This window comes from Oncorhynchus gorbuscha, linkage group LG20 (assembly GCF_021184085.1).
Source record: "Oncorhynchus gorbuscha isolate QuinsamMale2020 ecotype Even-year linkage group LG20, OgorEven_v1.0, whole genome shotgun sequence".
Classification (NCBI taxonomy): Eukaryota; Metazoa; Chordata; class Actinopteri; order Salmoniformes; family Salmonidae; genus Oncorhynchus; species Oncorhynchus gorbuscha.
Genome location: NC_060192.1, coordinates 12,758,434 through 12,774,770, shown reverse-complemented (window position 1 = coordinate 12,774,770; position 16,337 = coordinate 12,758,434). Strand labels below are relative to the sequence as shown.

At 43.0% G+C, this 16,337-nt stretch overlaps 1 protein-coding gene across 2 annotated transcripts in view; it reads left to right on the top strand.

The window, feature by feature from the left end:
* The window catches only part of LOC124006840 (splicing factor, suppressor of white-apricot homolog), a 150,779-nt gene that overhangs the window by 92,841 nt on the left and 41,601 nt on the right, over window positions 1-16,337 (top strand). For both annotated transcript variants that reach the window (XM_046317029.1, XM_046317028.1), the window contains exon 13: window positions 4,935-5,128. In XM_046317029.1, coding sequence (XP_046172985.1) covers window positions 4,935-5,128 — 194 coding nt within the window. The remainder of the gene's footprint in view (window positions 1-4,934; window positions 5,129-16,337) is intronic.

Genomic DNA, 16,337 nt, shown 5'->3' with positions numbered 1-16,337 from the left:
GATCTATGAAAGTAGCCTATTGCCACTGATGAATTATGATTAGTCAACAACAGGGTTGCACATTTTGGGTAGTATTAAGTGGTGGAAACGTTCCATGGGAATTAACTGAAATATTTGGGAATTAATGGAAATATATGAAAATTAACATTAATACCACTTAAATGTAGATGTTTTTGCATTGGATATATTTACCATATCATATGGAGACAGAAACATGAACATTTTACCTTATCATCAGTAGACATAATTGCAAATGATTAAATCCTTCCAATAGAAAAAAAAAATGTAGTTACGAATTGAACTTTAATTAAATCTTCACATGGGATGATTTCACTGAACAACAAAATAATGATCCCCAATGATCCTTCGAATCTCCCAAAAACAGTTTCAACATGCATCTGTAAACCAAAGCTTCAGGTTCCAGACTGTCTTCCTCTAAGGCTTTCATGTCTTCTCTCTGGACCTCCTCAATGTCCACCTCTTGAACATAAGACTGAGGCCTCATCTTCACTGTCACTTTCCAACCCTGTTGAGGATGGCTCGTTGTCTGGCTCAAAAAGCCTCAAATTTGCCCGGGTGGTCACCAATTTTTCAAACTTTGTATTTGTCAACCTTTGTGTGCTTTGGTGTGTGTGTGTGTGTGTGTGTGTTCCCGAACAAGGACCAGTTACGCTCTGAGGCGGCTGATGTTGGTGGAATTTGGAGGATGATGGAGGCAACCAGGAAAGAGCCTCAGATCCACAAAGTCCCTTCTACTAGGTGGCTGATGAGATATGTTGGCACGACTGCCATATTGCATCTCCATCCCAAAGTCCTTGCTTGGAAGTGTACTTCGCCAGACTGCCAAGAACCTTGCCCTCATCCAGGCCAAGGTGGCGAGACACGGTAGTGATGACACCATAGGCCTTGTTGATCTCTGCACCAGACAGGATGCTCTTGCCAGCATCGGCAGAAGTCTTCTGCTTTACCACTCTTTCCCAAAGTACATCATCCAGGAGGATCCTCTTTTGATGGGGCTGTCCATATCAGAAGACTGTGAGAGACTCCTTCCCCTCCAAGAGACTGTCAAACATGATGACAACACCACCCCAACAGGTGTTGCTGGGCAGCTTCAATGTGGTGCTCTTATTCTTCTTACTTTGCTTGGTGAGGTAGATTGCTGCTATAACTTGATGACCCTTCACATACCTAACCATTTACTTGGCTCTCTTGTAGAGTGTATCCATTGTTTTCAGTGTCATGAGGTCCTTGAGGATAATATTTAATACACGAGCAGCACAGCCAATGGGTGTGATGTGAGAATAAGACTCCTCCACTTTAGACCAAGCAGCCTTCATGTTCGCAGCATTGTCTGTCACCAGTGCAAATACCTTCTGTGGTCCAAGGTCATTGATGACAGCCTTCAGCTCATCTGCAATGTAGAGACCGGTGTGTCTGTTGTCCCTTGTGTCTGTGCTCTTGTAGAATACTGGTTGAGGCGTGGAGATGATGTAGTTAATTATTCCTTACCCATGAAGATTCAACCTCCCATCAGAGATCATTTCAATGCAGTCTGCTTCTCTATGATTTGCTTGACCTTCACTTGAACTCTGAACTCTGCATCCAGCAAATGAGTAGATAAATCATGTCTGGTTAGGTGGGGTGGTTGCTGGGCAGAGAACATTCAGAAATCTCTTCCAATACACATTGCCTGTGAGCATCAGAGGTGAACAAGTTGGATACACATCTCGAGCAAGACATTCATCAACATTTCTCTGACTACGTTCCTCCATTGAGTCAAACAAACGTCTGATTCTAGGAGGACCATGAGCTGTTGCTATCGACAAGGTGTCTGATTCATCATTCACACCTCGAAGAGAAGTAAGAAGGACTTGTGTCAGAGGTTGCTTGTTGTGAGCGCTGAGGAAACTTTATGCACTTGGCCAGAGGATTCTGCATCTTTGTTGCATTCTTCACGTATGATTTGGCACAGTATTTTCAAATGTACACAGCTTTTCCTTCTACATCAGCTGCAGTGAAATGTCTCCACACATCAGATAGTGCCCGTGACATTTTCCTGTAAAGATTAGAAAAAAAGGAGAACCCAATACAATTCCATATTCAGATAAATAGTTAAGCAGTTATATTAAACAAGTCCTTTGTAAGATAAATGTTTTAAAATGAAATGTATGGAAACAGGTGAATTAACACTCCTCAGTTAGCAAGCTCACCAAACTAAAACCCACATAGTAGCAAAAACTAGCTACCAGAAATTGTTAACAAGTTATAAAGGATTTAAACACACGTTGTTGAAGGCTGCTATTTACTCGTTAACAAAAAAAGAGTGTATGTCATATAAAATATATTCACCCCACCCAGTATTGTAATCAAAACTTACCAGAAAGCATGTAGTCCTTGGCTCAGACAGTGTCGTAGTGTGGGCTCAATAGCATCTCATTAGTGTGAAAGATCTTGAGAATCAGCTGTACATGTGATGGAAGAGTGCACTGTGCATGCAGAGGGTTGCAATTCCATTGAATTGGGGATAGTTTAACCAAAATATGCCACACGACCTAGAATTGCCTTAAGTGTATCCCACAAAAAAAGGTTCACTGTTATAAGCTAACTTTTTTTTGATGAATTTAAGCTAATTTCTGTCATTCCCAGGCTTAACAATTTACAGAAAAATTCTGTAAATTTACTGTAGAGTTTCAGACCTTTTGCAACCCTAGTCAACAACAACAAGCTACACACGCCATTCTAGGTGAAAAGCAAAGAGCAGCAGGATAAATGATATAGTTTCTCTCTCTACTGCAGTCACGTTCAGATCTATATGGGTCCTTCCTGACTAGTCATTTAAAATTACACACACCTGTGACAATCATATCAGATCTGACCCAAACCCATGAAATCATTTGGAATTCTGGATCCAGACCCTCTTGGGTATTCGGGTACAGGTGGATCCGTGAACACCTCGAATTCAAACTACATTCACACTCTTTAGCCAATCCACAAACTTTACCTCTGAGGTGTTGTGTTTGGGAATGGTAAGCTGAAATGTGGCCATAAGCTTCAATACACTCATACATTGTCATACCCCATATATTCCTATTTCCCCCATCTTCAATACAGTGTTAATGTCTACAAAATGTACCTTAAACACTGTCTTAGACACACCTCTGCCTGCTTCCTTGTCTGCCCTCCACTGCTCCATTTGATCCTACACTGCCACTCGCTCTCCCCCGTCCTCTTCTCTTTCTCCCCCGTATTCTTTCTCTGCTCTTTTCCGATCTCCTCCCCAGCCAAGTCTCCACAGTACAGTAGCTTTTCTCTCTCACACCTTGACACAGAGGGGAATCACTCACGCTCAACACATCTTTGACCTCTTCTCTCGCTCGCTCTCTTTGAATTCTTTGTGTATCTGTAATCCGAGGGAATTATGTGTCTCTAATATGGTCATACATTTGTCAGGAGGTTAGGAAGTGCAGCTCAGATTCCACCTCGTTTTGTGGGGAGTGTGCACATAGCCTGTCTTCTCTTGAGAGCCAGGTCAGCCTACGGCGGCCTTTCTTAATAGCAAGGCTATGCTCACGGAGTCTGTACATAGTCAAAACTTTCCTTAAGTGTGTACTATCTGTTTAGGGCCAAATAGCATTCTAGTTTGCCCAGTTTCTTTGTGAATTCTTTCCAATATGTCAAGTAATCATATTTTTGTTTTCTCATGATTTGGTTCTGTCTAGTTGTGTTGCTGTCCTGGGGCTCTGTGGGGTTTGTTTGTGTTTGTGAACAGATCCCCAGGACCAGCTTGCTTAGGGGACTCTTCTCCAGGTTCATCTCTGTAGATGATGGCTTTGTAATGGAATGTTTCGGAATCGCTTCCTTTTAGGTGGATGTAGAATTTAACGGCTATATTCTGGATTTTGATAATTAGAGGGTATCGGCCTAATTATGCTCTGCAGGCATTATTTGGTGTTTTGCGTTGTACACAGAGTATATTTTTGCAGAATTCTTCATGCAAAGTCTCAATTTGGTGTTTGTCCCATTTTGTGAAATCTTGATTGGTGAGCGGACCCCAGACCTCACAACCATAAAGGGCAATTGGTTCTATAACTGATTCAAACATTTTGGATAAAATATCCTATTTGTATCACAGACCCTCATGCCAAACTGAGTCAAAAGCAGTTTTGAAATTAACAAAGCATGAGAAGACTTTGCCTTTGTTTTGTTTGTCAATTAGGGTGTGCATGCTCAGAACATTCCTTTCACTGAGAAAATGTACGAGTCTACTGTTAATGATAAGGCAGAGGATTTTCCCAAGGTTGCTGTTGACTCATATCCCACAGTAGTTATTGGGGTCAAATTTGTCTCTACTTTTGTGGATTGGGGTGATCAGTCCTTGGTTCCAAATAATGGGGAAGATGCCAGAGCCACGGATGATGTTAAAGAATTGAAGTGTAGCCAATTGGAATTTGTGGTCTGTATATTTTATCATTTCATTGAGGATACCATCAACACCACGGGCCTTTTTGGGTTGGAGGGTTTGTATTTTGTCCTGTAGTTCATTCAATTTAATTATAGAATCCAGTGGGTTCTGGTAGTCTTTAATAGTTGATTCTAAGATTTGTATTTCATCATGTATATGTTTTTGCTTGTCCGTTGGGGAAAGTAGAATAAGCTTTTTCCAATCACTCCCTTTCCTGCTGTGCTCTTAGGTTGTGCCTGTGTGTTGGTCCTCAAACAGAAGATCTAGGGCACACTGGGTGTATGGAGTTTAGAGAGGGTGGGATCTTTTTGTAAAAACATGCTGAAAAATGCTGGTGTTCATCTGCTCTCTCTCTTTATCTCTCTCGCTTACCTCCCTTCCTCCTGTAGCCATGCAGAAACTATTCTGTTTGTATGCTGCAGGAACTATACAGTCTTTATGCTGTACCTGACCTCTGTCCCTCTCCATCTAGCCAAGCAGAAGCTAGAGGACCGTCTGGCTGCAGCCGCCAGGGAGAAGCTGGCCCAGGCCTCAAAGGAGTCCAAGGAGAAGCAGCTGCAGGCGGAGAGGAAGAGAAAGGCAGCGCTGTTCCTCCAGACCCTACGTAACCCCCTTACTGGAGAGCCTGAGACCAGACGTCCTGACAAGACCACCGCCATGCCTGAGGTATGGAGGCATACACGCACACACTGTGGTAGTGAAAATCCCAGTAGCGATGAGCCAGGAATAGATGTCCTGTTCCTAATGGAGTCTCTTAATCAACCTAAGGTAGGTGCAGAGTCTAATTGACACAGCTGACAATAATGTCACTCACACACTTTCCCGAGACACCTCATCGATCGTGTCCGGAGCAACCAAGCAGGGAAATGAACATGCAAAGATACTGTCATCAGTAATATATACACACAGACTGAAAACACACACACACACACACAGACTAAAAACACACACACACACAGACACACACTGGGGTAAGTTTGAGAGATTAAGCCCAGACTTGTGCTCTGCTACGTCTGAGTAGTTGATGTGGATCGATGAGGGCTGGTGCTGTGTTGGGACTACGCTGCTGTTGCTGCTGCTTGCCTGCAGTCTGCGCTTTAATGATGGACACTGGCAGACTGGCTATCAGATTTATCCTGCTGTTCCTCAGAGTTTGAAAACACCTACACCCATTCGGTGTCCGTGAGAACCATAGGTGTGTGTGTGTGTGTGCATATGACTGTGTGATTGTGAGTACACAGAGTAACGGCGAATACATGGAAAATGTCATCGAGTCGTCGCAATCACAGTGTTTGTATCACACACCCAACTCCTTGTCTCAACGGGTGGATACCTGCACTCTGTCCGTATTAGCAAGGGCAGTGGGTTGAAATCTCTGGAATTAGACATAATTTCCCCAGCCGTTGAACGCCAGTGTGTAGGCATGGAGGTAGACCTTTCTAGTGACGATTTCTCTGGGGGAAGATGCCTATTCTATCCCCTAACAGTAGAGAAGTTTCTGTTATTTTTCAATCGTCTGTGTGAATTCCTTTGCCTGTCGGTTTCCTCCCAGTCTTAAGAAAATAGACTTACACAAGCGTTTGGGGAAATATGTACTTTTAGAGCCCTCGTTTTCATAAGTAGATATCTCTGTCCGCATCCGCAAGTTATATTGCATTTTCAATATAAATCTAGCCCTAGATCCCTGGCTCTCCCTTTAGGCATTCCACTCCATTGCTGCCTGGTTCCCCCTTCCTCTCTATGTCTAAAGCAGCTCCAGTGTTAAGAAACATATCAGCGATATTATTTTATTATATTATTTCCATCTTTAGTTTGTCCTCTCTCTCTCCTCTCGGCCCAACATGGAGGTGAGCGGCCTGGCCCACCCTAACGGCAGCAGTGAAAGATGCCCAGAGACCCACCGCCACATCTCACCCCCCCATTTGACTCACCGCCACTGATTTATGGTTCCTGTCTCCAAGGTTATTGCCACAGCAACAAAACCGGGAGCCGATGGTGCTGTTGGCATCTTGTCATTGTTCCGCTGCGACAAATAAAACCCTAATTTACTTTTCCCATCAAAGCGGCCTATCAGGGTTGACTGGCAGAGAGGCTGCGATTTATGTAGACTGGGATGTGTTCTATGTACCTGTATACTTTTACTGGCTGCTTTTATAGTGGAGATGTGGAGATGTACCTGTAACTCTTCTCAGGAGGAGTGTTCTCAAGCAGCCAATCCCCTACTGGGATTTTAACCCACTACCTTTGTGACCAGCGCACCTCCCTGACCACACTTTGACACATCTGTGAGACGTAACTCCAGTGGTACAATGGGGAGGTTAAAGATACTTTTTGTTTCGTCCGGGGTTTTTGCCAAAGCGTTGAACTTTCCAAGTTTTTCCAACTTATTCTCAGGGCTCCGCTTGCCTCTCTCCTCGCCCTTGCCCTCTTTCTGTGTTTATGTTGCAGATATATCTCTGTGTGTGTATATATGTGTGTTTACGGTGTGGAGGGAGAGATGTGCGTGTGCTGTTCAGACAGACTCCGCTGTGCGCTGCGGGACCTTGTTCACAGTGAGTTTACAGTGACTCATGGCCACTATGCGTGCAGTGAGAGTGACCGCGAGACTGAGAAGCTCAAAGGATTCTCACAAAAAAGGGTGAAGAAGTGGATGAGAACTCTTCCTCAATAGAGCTACAGTGCCATGAAAAAGCATTTGCCCCCTTTCTGATTTTCTCAATTTTTGATACCGAATGGTGTCAGATCTTCAACCAAAACCTATTAGTTAAAGGGAACCTGAGTGAAAAAATAACACAACAATTACATACTTATTTCATAAACAAAGTTATGCAAAACCCAATGCCACTGTGTGAAAAAGTAATTGCCCCCTGTCGTGTCTTGGCTTACATTAATGTGATGATGATTGTTTAATCAAATCGATTAACTATGTTTAATTATTACGATTAAATTACTCAAGTAACAATTAACTCATCAGCAATCTTGGGGCACCACGTAAAAAGTTACTGTTTTCCGAATTCAATCTTAAAGATACAAATATCTCTTACATTTCAGTCATCAGTCATTCATTAATTGTAATTTACCTTCTATCAGTCTCATTCTGAATAACGAAATCCTTGCATATCTGCACAAATGCATAATGAAGAATCGGCGATATACAAATTGGCTTAATTATTTTACTAACTAAATAATCACACAGAATTACATAAACACACAAACACTATAGTTATTGGTTACTAACACAATGCAATGAAAAGTCCCTAGTAGACTAAACCAATTTTTTTTCTCACCTTTATTTAACCAGGTAGGCAAGTTGAGAACAAGTTCTCATTTACAATTGCGACCAGGCCAAGATCAAGCAAAGCAGTTTGACACATATAACAACACAGAGTTACACATGGAGTAAAACAAACATACAGTAGAACAATAAGTCTATATACAATGTGAGCAAGGTGAGATAAGGGAGGTAAAGGCAAAAAAAGGCCATTGTGGCGAAGTAAATACAATATAGCAAGTAAAACACTGGAATGGTTGATTTGCAGTGGAAGAATGTGCAAAGCAGAGAGAAATAACAGGGTGCAAAGGAGCAAAATAAATAAATACAGTAGGGAAAGAGGTTGTTTGGGCTAAATTATAGATGGGCTATGTACAGGTGCAGTAATCTGTGAGCTGCTCTGACAGCTGGTGCTTAAAGCTAGTGAGGGAGATAAATGTTTCCCGTTTCAAAGATTTTTGTAGTTTTGTTCCAGTCATTGGCAGCAAAGAACTGGAAGGAGAGGCGGCCAAAGGAAGAATTGGTTTTGGGGGTGACCTGCTGGAGCGCGTGCTACAAGTGGGTGCTGCTATGGTGACCAGCGAGCTGAGATAAGTGGGGACTTTACCTAGCAGGGTCTTGTAGATGACCTGGAGCCAGTGGGTTTGGCGACGAGTATGAAGCGAGGGCCAGCCAACGAGAGCGTACAGGTCGCAATGGTGGGTAGTATATGGGGCTTTGGTGACAAAACGGATGGCACTGTGATAGACTGCAATCCAATTTATTGAGTAGGGTATTGGAGGCTATTTTGTAAATGACATCGCCGAAGTCTAGGATTGGTAGGATGGTCAGTTTTACAAGGGTATGTTTGGCAGCATGAGTGAAGGATGCTTTGTTGCGAAATAGGAAGCCAATTCTAGATTTAACTTTGGATTGGAGATGTTTGATGTGAGTCTGGAAGGAGAGTTTACAGTCTAACCATAAACCTAGGTATTTGTAGTTGTCCACATATTCTCTGTCCGAGCCGTCCAGAGTAAGTGATGTTGGACAGACGGGCAGTAAAACTAAATGCATGCTCTTCAACCGATCGGTTGAAGAGCATGCATTTAGTTTTACTTGTATTTAAAAGCAATTGGAAGCCACGGAAGGAGAGTTGTATGGCATTGAAGCTCGCCTGGTATAATGGCTTGTTACACCAAATGAAAAGGGATCGGGAGAAAAGACAAAGGACTTCCCTATCGTACACACAGCTGATAACTATGCTCAGTGAAATGCTAATACTTTGCACATGGATGGCCGCTCATTTGAAAATAATTTCAATGTATACTGCATATTTACGATTGTATGCCTTTGTTTGTGTCGCTGTTGAAATCGCGGTCCATCTGGGGAGTAATTTGACAGAAACTCTCCGGTTGGTCCACCAGACATCAAATTATTTTGTAGTTGTAGCTTCGGGGTGTCTGTTAGAATCGATCTTTCGTTAGAATAGAGTGGTGGGAGGAGATTGTTCTTTGTCTCGTCTTCGGTCGAGTTTACTAGACTATTTTACATATACAGCTGCAGACTGTGAATGTGTAGTCTTGTAGAGATTTTCTTCTCTGTTGAAAGTTTCAGCATTTCTAGCCATTCTGTACATTTCAGCTAATGCTGTCGGTCTCGTTGGCCTATAGAGTGGTAACCATTTCAGAGTGGGGATGCACGTTCTCTGGTCTTTAGTTTTGTAGATTTCTTAACCATTCGTGACTTCCTGTCTGCCTGCTTGGTCTAATGTGAATCTTGTCAGAAGTGGGTTTTATGCACTCTGGGGAAAAGGGGTGTTCTGTGACGCCGGCGTAATGTCTGTGCTCAAGATGATGTGGCCACTGACTTGGTTAAGACTTCATATGAAAAATAAGGCAGAGTTTCTACACAGTATTTACGACCAGTCATAAAACTGGTGGGGGGGAAGGGAGAGGGGGGGAGAGAGAGATAAAATCTAGCGCCTATGATCCTCACCCAACAGGCCAAGTCATGACACCCCTTACACTCAATAACTGGTTGTGCCACCTTTAGCTGCAATGACTGCAACCAAATGTTTCCTGTAGTTGTTGATCAGTCTCTCACAACGGAGGAATTTTGGCCCACTCTTCCATGCAGAACTGCTTTAACTGTCACAAACGCCGAATACAACAGGTGTAGACCTTACAGTGAAATGCTTACTTACAAGCCCTTAACCAACCATGCAGTTTTAAGACAGGTGTTAAGTTAAAAATAACAAAAAATTAAAGAGCAGCAGTAAAATAACAGTAGTGAGGCTATATACAGGGGGTACCGGTACAGAGTCGATGTGCAGGGGCACAGGTTAGTCGAGGTAATTTGACCTCTGTCATTGCCAACAAAGGGTATATAACAAAGTATTGAGATAAACTTTTGTTATTGGCCAAATACTTATTTTCCACCATAATTTGCAAATAAATTCATTAAAAATCCTACAATGTGATTTTCTGGATTTTTGTCCCTAATTTTGTCTGTCATAGTTGAATTGTACCTATGATGACATGTCTCTCAACTTTTTAAGTGGGAGAATTTGCACAATTGGTGGCTGACTAAATACTTTTTTGCCCCACTGTATGTACATGTAGGTAGAGTTAAAGTGACTATGCATAGATAATAAACAGAGAGTAGCAGCAGCCTAAAAGAGAGAGAGGGGGGGGGGGGGTCAATGCAAATTAGTCTGGGTAGCCATTTGATTAGCTGTTCAGGAGTATTATGACTTTGGGGCAGAAGCTGTTTAGAAGCCTCTTGGACCAAGACTTGGCGTAGCAGAGAGAACCGTCTATGACTAGGGTGGCTGGAATCTTGGGCAATTTTTAGAGCCTTCCTCTGACACCACCTGGTATAGAGGTCCTGGATGGCAGGATGCTTGGCCCCAGTGGTGTACTGGGCTGTAAGCACTACCCTCTGTCGTGCCTTGCTGTCAGAGGCCGAGCAGTTGCCATACCAGGCTTATCAGCTTCAGCTCACGGACGGATGGCCTGACATTCTCCTGTAGAATTCTCTGATACAGAGCTGAATTCATGGTTCTTTCTATTAAGGCAAGTCGTCCAGGTCCTGAGGCAGCAAAGCATCCCACTACCATCACCATGCTTGACCGTGGGTATAAGGTTCTTACTCTGGAATGCAGTGTTTGGTTTTCTTCGGGCACAAAAAGGACCCATGTCGTTCAGAAAGTTACACCTTTAACTCATCTGTCTATAGAACATTCTTCTAAGAGTCTTGGTGATCATCTAGGTGCTTCCAGGTACTTTTTGGCAAACTTGAGCGTCTGCTAAATGACTTAAATGTAAATGTAAATGTACTATCTGGACAAGCTAGGTGCCAATATGCCTACCGAAAACCAGGATTTGAAACGAGTAGTTCATGCTTGAAATCCCACAAATGTCGCTAAGTTAAAGCAGTTCTGCATGGAAAAATTCCTCCACAGCGATGTGAGAGACATGAAGCATTTGGTTGCAGTCATTGCAGCTAAAGGTGACACAACCAGTTATTTTGTGTAAGGGGGCAATTACTTTTTCACGCAGGGGAATATGGTGTTGCATAACTTACTTAATGAAATATATGTTTTTGGGGGTTGTTTGTAAACTCAGGTTCCCTTTATATAATATTAGGTTTTGGTTGAAGATCTGATAAAATTAGGTATCAAATATATGCAAAAATTGTGAAAATCAGAAAGGGGGCAAATGCTTTTTCATGGCAATGAATGTCCCCAAAAAATAGCACTCTCTGGTTAAGGAAAAGCAGTAAAAAATAAATAAATGAAAAGCCCCGTTGGGCATATTCTCCTCTGTAGGGTAACACCGTGACAAGCGACACTAGGCCACTTCAAAGTATAAATAAGATTCAAAGAAAGTGTTTGAGGTTGGGAGTGTCCTTCCACTGTAGCTCAGTTGGTAGAGCATGGCGCTTGTAACGCCAGGGTAGTGGGTTCGATCCCCGGGACCACCCATACGTAGAATGTATGCACACATGACTGTAAGTCGCTTTGGATAAAAGCGTCTGCTAAATGGCATATATTATTATTATTATATTATATTATTTATATTATATTAAATGCTGTTTGTCAGCTCTCTTATGTGTGCCCAATGGGGGACGTCCTTGCTCGGGGACGCTAACAGTCACCTGTTCAGCCAGGAGGAGTCCTGTCATGGCCGTGTCTTCTCTGTCACTCTGGCCAGCTGTGATATGGGTGTTGAAGGACGTCTTCAGTCTGGACAGGACAGAAGGGTTAGGTAGTATTGATGAGGATAAGTTGTGTTCAGGCTACAGGAGTTTGTTGAACTGCTGTTGTGCTTAATCAGGTGTCTCTGTAATGGTTTGAAACCACTGGAGAGCTTTGTCCATGTGAGGTAAAGCGATCTGAGCTTACAGTACTGTGACTCCACTAGAAGTACAAGTATTGTTTTCCTTTACGTCATAGACGTCATAGACACCACATCTCTTATAGTAGCCGTTCGAGAACAACCCTTTCTCCTCACCAGTGGAACAAATGGTGATCGTTGTTGTTTCACAGAGATGTCCTTACTGCCAGTCGCTCCTTTGTGACATTTCTCCAAAAAGTATGATCTTTGTCCCCATGTGCAGTTGCAAACTGTAGTCTGGCTTTTTTTATGGTGGTTTTGGAGCAGTGGCTTCTTCCTTGCTGAGCGGTCTTTCAGGTTATGTCGATATAGGACTCTTTTTACTGTGGATATAGATACTTTTGTAACTTTCCTCCAGCATCTTCACAGGGTCTTTTGTTCTGGAATTGATTTGCACTTTTTGCACCGAATTACGTTCATCTCTAGCAAACAAAATGCGTTTCCTTCCTGAGCGGTATGACGGCTGCATGGTTCCATGGTGTTTATACTTGCGTACTATTGTTTGTACAGATAATCCTGGTACCTTCAGGCGTTTGAAAATTACTCCCAAGGATGAACCAGACTTGTGAAGGTCTTACAATTCTTTTTCTTAGGTCTTGGCTGATTTTTTGATTTTCCCATGATGTCAAGCAAAGAGGCACTGAGTTTGAAGGTAGGGCTTGAAATACATCCACAGATACACCTCCAAATGACTCAAATGATGTCAATTAGCCTAACAGAAACTTCTAAAGCCATTACATAATTTTCTGGAGTTTTCCAAGCTGTTTAAAGGCACAGTCAACTTAGTGTATGTAAACTTCTGACCCACTGGAATTGTTGCCAAAACTATAGTTTGTTAACAATAAATTTGTGGAGTGGTTGAAAAGTTTTAATGACTCCAACCTAAGTGCATGTAAACCTCCGACTTCAACTGTGTGTGTGTATTTTATCTAGTGTGTATTGTGTCTCGTGCATGTTGTGTGTTGTGGCGGTGAAGCTGGTTTAGTATTCCATTATGAAGCCGCGTCACGGAGAGTCAACTGTCGGTAGGGTTCGGCAGAAGGAGCACTATCGGCACACAGAAAGAGATTTACATTTATTTTGTGAGGCTTGCATTTCATCTGGGGTTATGGCTGTGACAGGAGCCCATCAGGAACACAGCGAAATACTGACCGGCTTTAGCAAGGGGCTGCCAGGAAAAATAAGAGGAGGGCAGAGAAAGAGATTAGGGAAGGAGGTGAAAGAGAAACATTTGAGTCATATTTTTAGGAAGAGGTAAGGAATGCGGTTTTTAAATCATTTCACGATTCGAATAGTATCATTCATTTATCTGATAGCCTGACATTCTAAAAACGTGTTTTTTTCTCAATGTACAGTTTTAACCTGAGCACTGCTCAGGGCATTAAATTGTAATTGGTTCCCCCTCTGCTGCTATACCAGCCTCTACTCTTCTGGGCTTTCTGCGAGATGGAACATTGCTGCGGGGACTTGCTTCCATTCAGGCACAAGAGCATTAGTGAGGTCAGGCACTGATGTTGGGCGGTTAGGCCTGGCTCGCAGTCGGCGTTCCAATTCATTCCAAAGGTGTTCATTGGAGTTGAGGTCGGGGCTCTGTGCAGGCCAGTCAAGTACTTTCAAACCGATCTCGACAAACCATTTCTGTATGGACCGAAACAGGAAAGGGCCTTCCCCAAACTGTTGCCACAAAGTTGGAAACACAGAATTGTCTAGAATCTCATTGTATGCTGTAGCGTTAAGATTTCCCTTCACTGGAACAAAGGGGCCTAGCCCAAACCACGAAAAACAGTCCCAGAGCATTATTCCTCGTCCACCAAACTTTACAGTTGGCACTATGCATTGGGACAGGTAGCGTTCTCCTGGTATTCGCCAAACCCAGATTCGTCCGTTGGACTGCCAGATAGTGAAGCATGATTCATCACTCCAGAGAACATGTTTCCACCAGTCCAATGGCGGCGAGCTTTACACCACTCCGCTTGTCATTGCGTATGGGGATCTAAGGCTTGTGTGCAGCTGCTCGAACATGGAAACCCATTTCATGAAGCTCCCGCCGAGCAGTCATTGTGCTGATGTTGCTTCCAGGGGCAGTTTGGAACTCGAGGACAGACGATTATTACGCGCTACACTCTTCAGCACTCACCTGTTCTGTGAGCTTGTGTGGGTTACCACTTTGCTGCTGAGCTGTTGTTGCGCCTAAACGTTTCCACTTCACAATAACAGCACTTACAGTTGACCAGGGTAACTCTAGCAGGGCAGAGATTTTAAAAACTGCCTTGTTTGAAAGGTTGCTTCCTATGATGGTGCCAAGTTGTAAATCACGGAGCTCTTAAGGCCATTCTACTGCCAACGTTTGTCTATGGAGATTGCATGGCTGGGTGCTCAATTTTATGTGTCAGCAACGGGTGTGGCTGAAATATCCAAATTCACTAATTTTGAAGGCGTGTCCACATACTTTTGTATATGTAGTGTATGTGTCTGCCAACTGGGCTTCCTGTGCTCCCTACCATACTCTCTTCAATGACCCAATCACGTCTTTCACTTATTATTCCTCATCTATTCTTTTTACTGTTTTGAAGTAGCTCATTGGCATGATGGTAGTTTACCATTATATAAAGATATGTTAAAAGCAGAGTTAAGTTCAGACTTTCTAGCATATTACTGCATTAATGATTATCTGTCAAATGAGACAAGTGTTCCTAAAACATTAGCAAAGCTACAGTGAATCTTATGATGAATAAAAATTTGATGGATAATTGTCCTAGAACCAAACGTCTTGGTGAGTCATGTCAACTTCTGCTCCCTGTTGAGTGGCGTAAGTGGGAAGCCAGACTCTCTCTCCTGCCCCTTTCCCAGAAAACATGCTCTGTTCTTAGATAACCCAGCTTATGTCCCCCCCTTCTCTCCTCCTCCTCCTCCTCTGTGGATGGATATCCCTGTCCGTAACGTAATACCCTGTTAAAGACCAGATCCTGCTGCAAGTTTAGCACGGATTGAACAGATTACAAATTTTTTTAAGCATACCTTTAGACGCCAGTACCTAAACCCTCTATTCTCCGTCCATCCGCCTACCATCCTGCCAGCACTTCGACCAAACGAGAAATGCCAGATCCAGATGTCCAAGACTCCTAGTTTCTTATCAGGAAACTAAGAAGTTCCTGTACAGCATTAGCCAGAGACACCTAACCGAACACTTAGGGCTCCTCTTCTCTTAGGGCTCCTCTTCTCTTCATCTGAGTGTTTTATTGTACTCTGCTGTGAGAATTAGATTTAATGATTGAATAGAGCACTAATGAAAGCGTGCAGAAAGAAACCGGGAAGCAGCAGATGGAGAAAAAAACAAGAAATCTAGAGAGAAATGACACAGGCCTATTTTCTGTTTGTCGTTTTTTTGTTCTCTCTCTTGTTATCCTTTCTGCGTAACAAAATTAGAGGGAAAGTTGCAAGTAAGTGAGGGATCGATAGTGCCGCAGGAAATGAGGCTATCAAAGACTGTTTGGAGCTTTCAATCAAAACCCTGCTTCTGCTCACTTTATTTAGTTTAAAAATAAATTCAAGGCCGGAATGTTAAGAGGGCTCCCTGCTCGTAACATGACCTAAATGGAATAAATTGGACAGGGATTAGTTCTCTTGGTAGAACACTGAGTGTGACCTCAGCAAAACAGTACTCTCGCATAGGGACGATTTGCCATGGGAGGGAGGGAGGGCCCAGATGTTGGGGCCCCTCCCCCAAAAAGCTGATTTTACTGCATATGCTGAAATGTAGCTATCACTGACTTTACTCTACTCTCCATCCATATTGTGGTGTTATTAGCGTTTGAGGCTGGGGGGAAGCACCTTGCAAGCCTTGTTAGCTATTTACTCAGATGTGCTGAAGCTGCCAGACCCACAGAGGGCATCTCTCCCAAATGCTGTGGTATTTACTGAAAATGTATATTTGTTTAGGCTACATTTTATCCCAATTGAATCCCAAATTGTGACAGATCAGGCTTTTAGTCAGTCTGTTTTCTCAAATGAATTCAGATTTCGCAAACAGACCATGTGTGCTGATCAAAGTCGTAATTTCTGGTCCTACTTTTCACCTTGAATGTACTCCGTCTAATTAAGGAGTGTGTGCGTGTGCGTCCTAGCCAGCTGGCCACGGTGCGCTCTGTGCTCTCTGATGAATTGAGCCATAAATCGTTCAGCGGACGGCCACATCTCCCACTCTCCTACCCTTTGCTTGTATTGATTT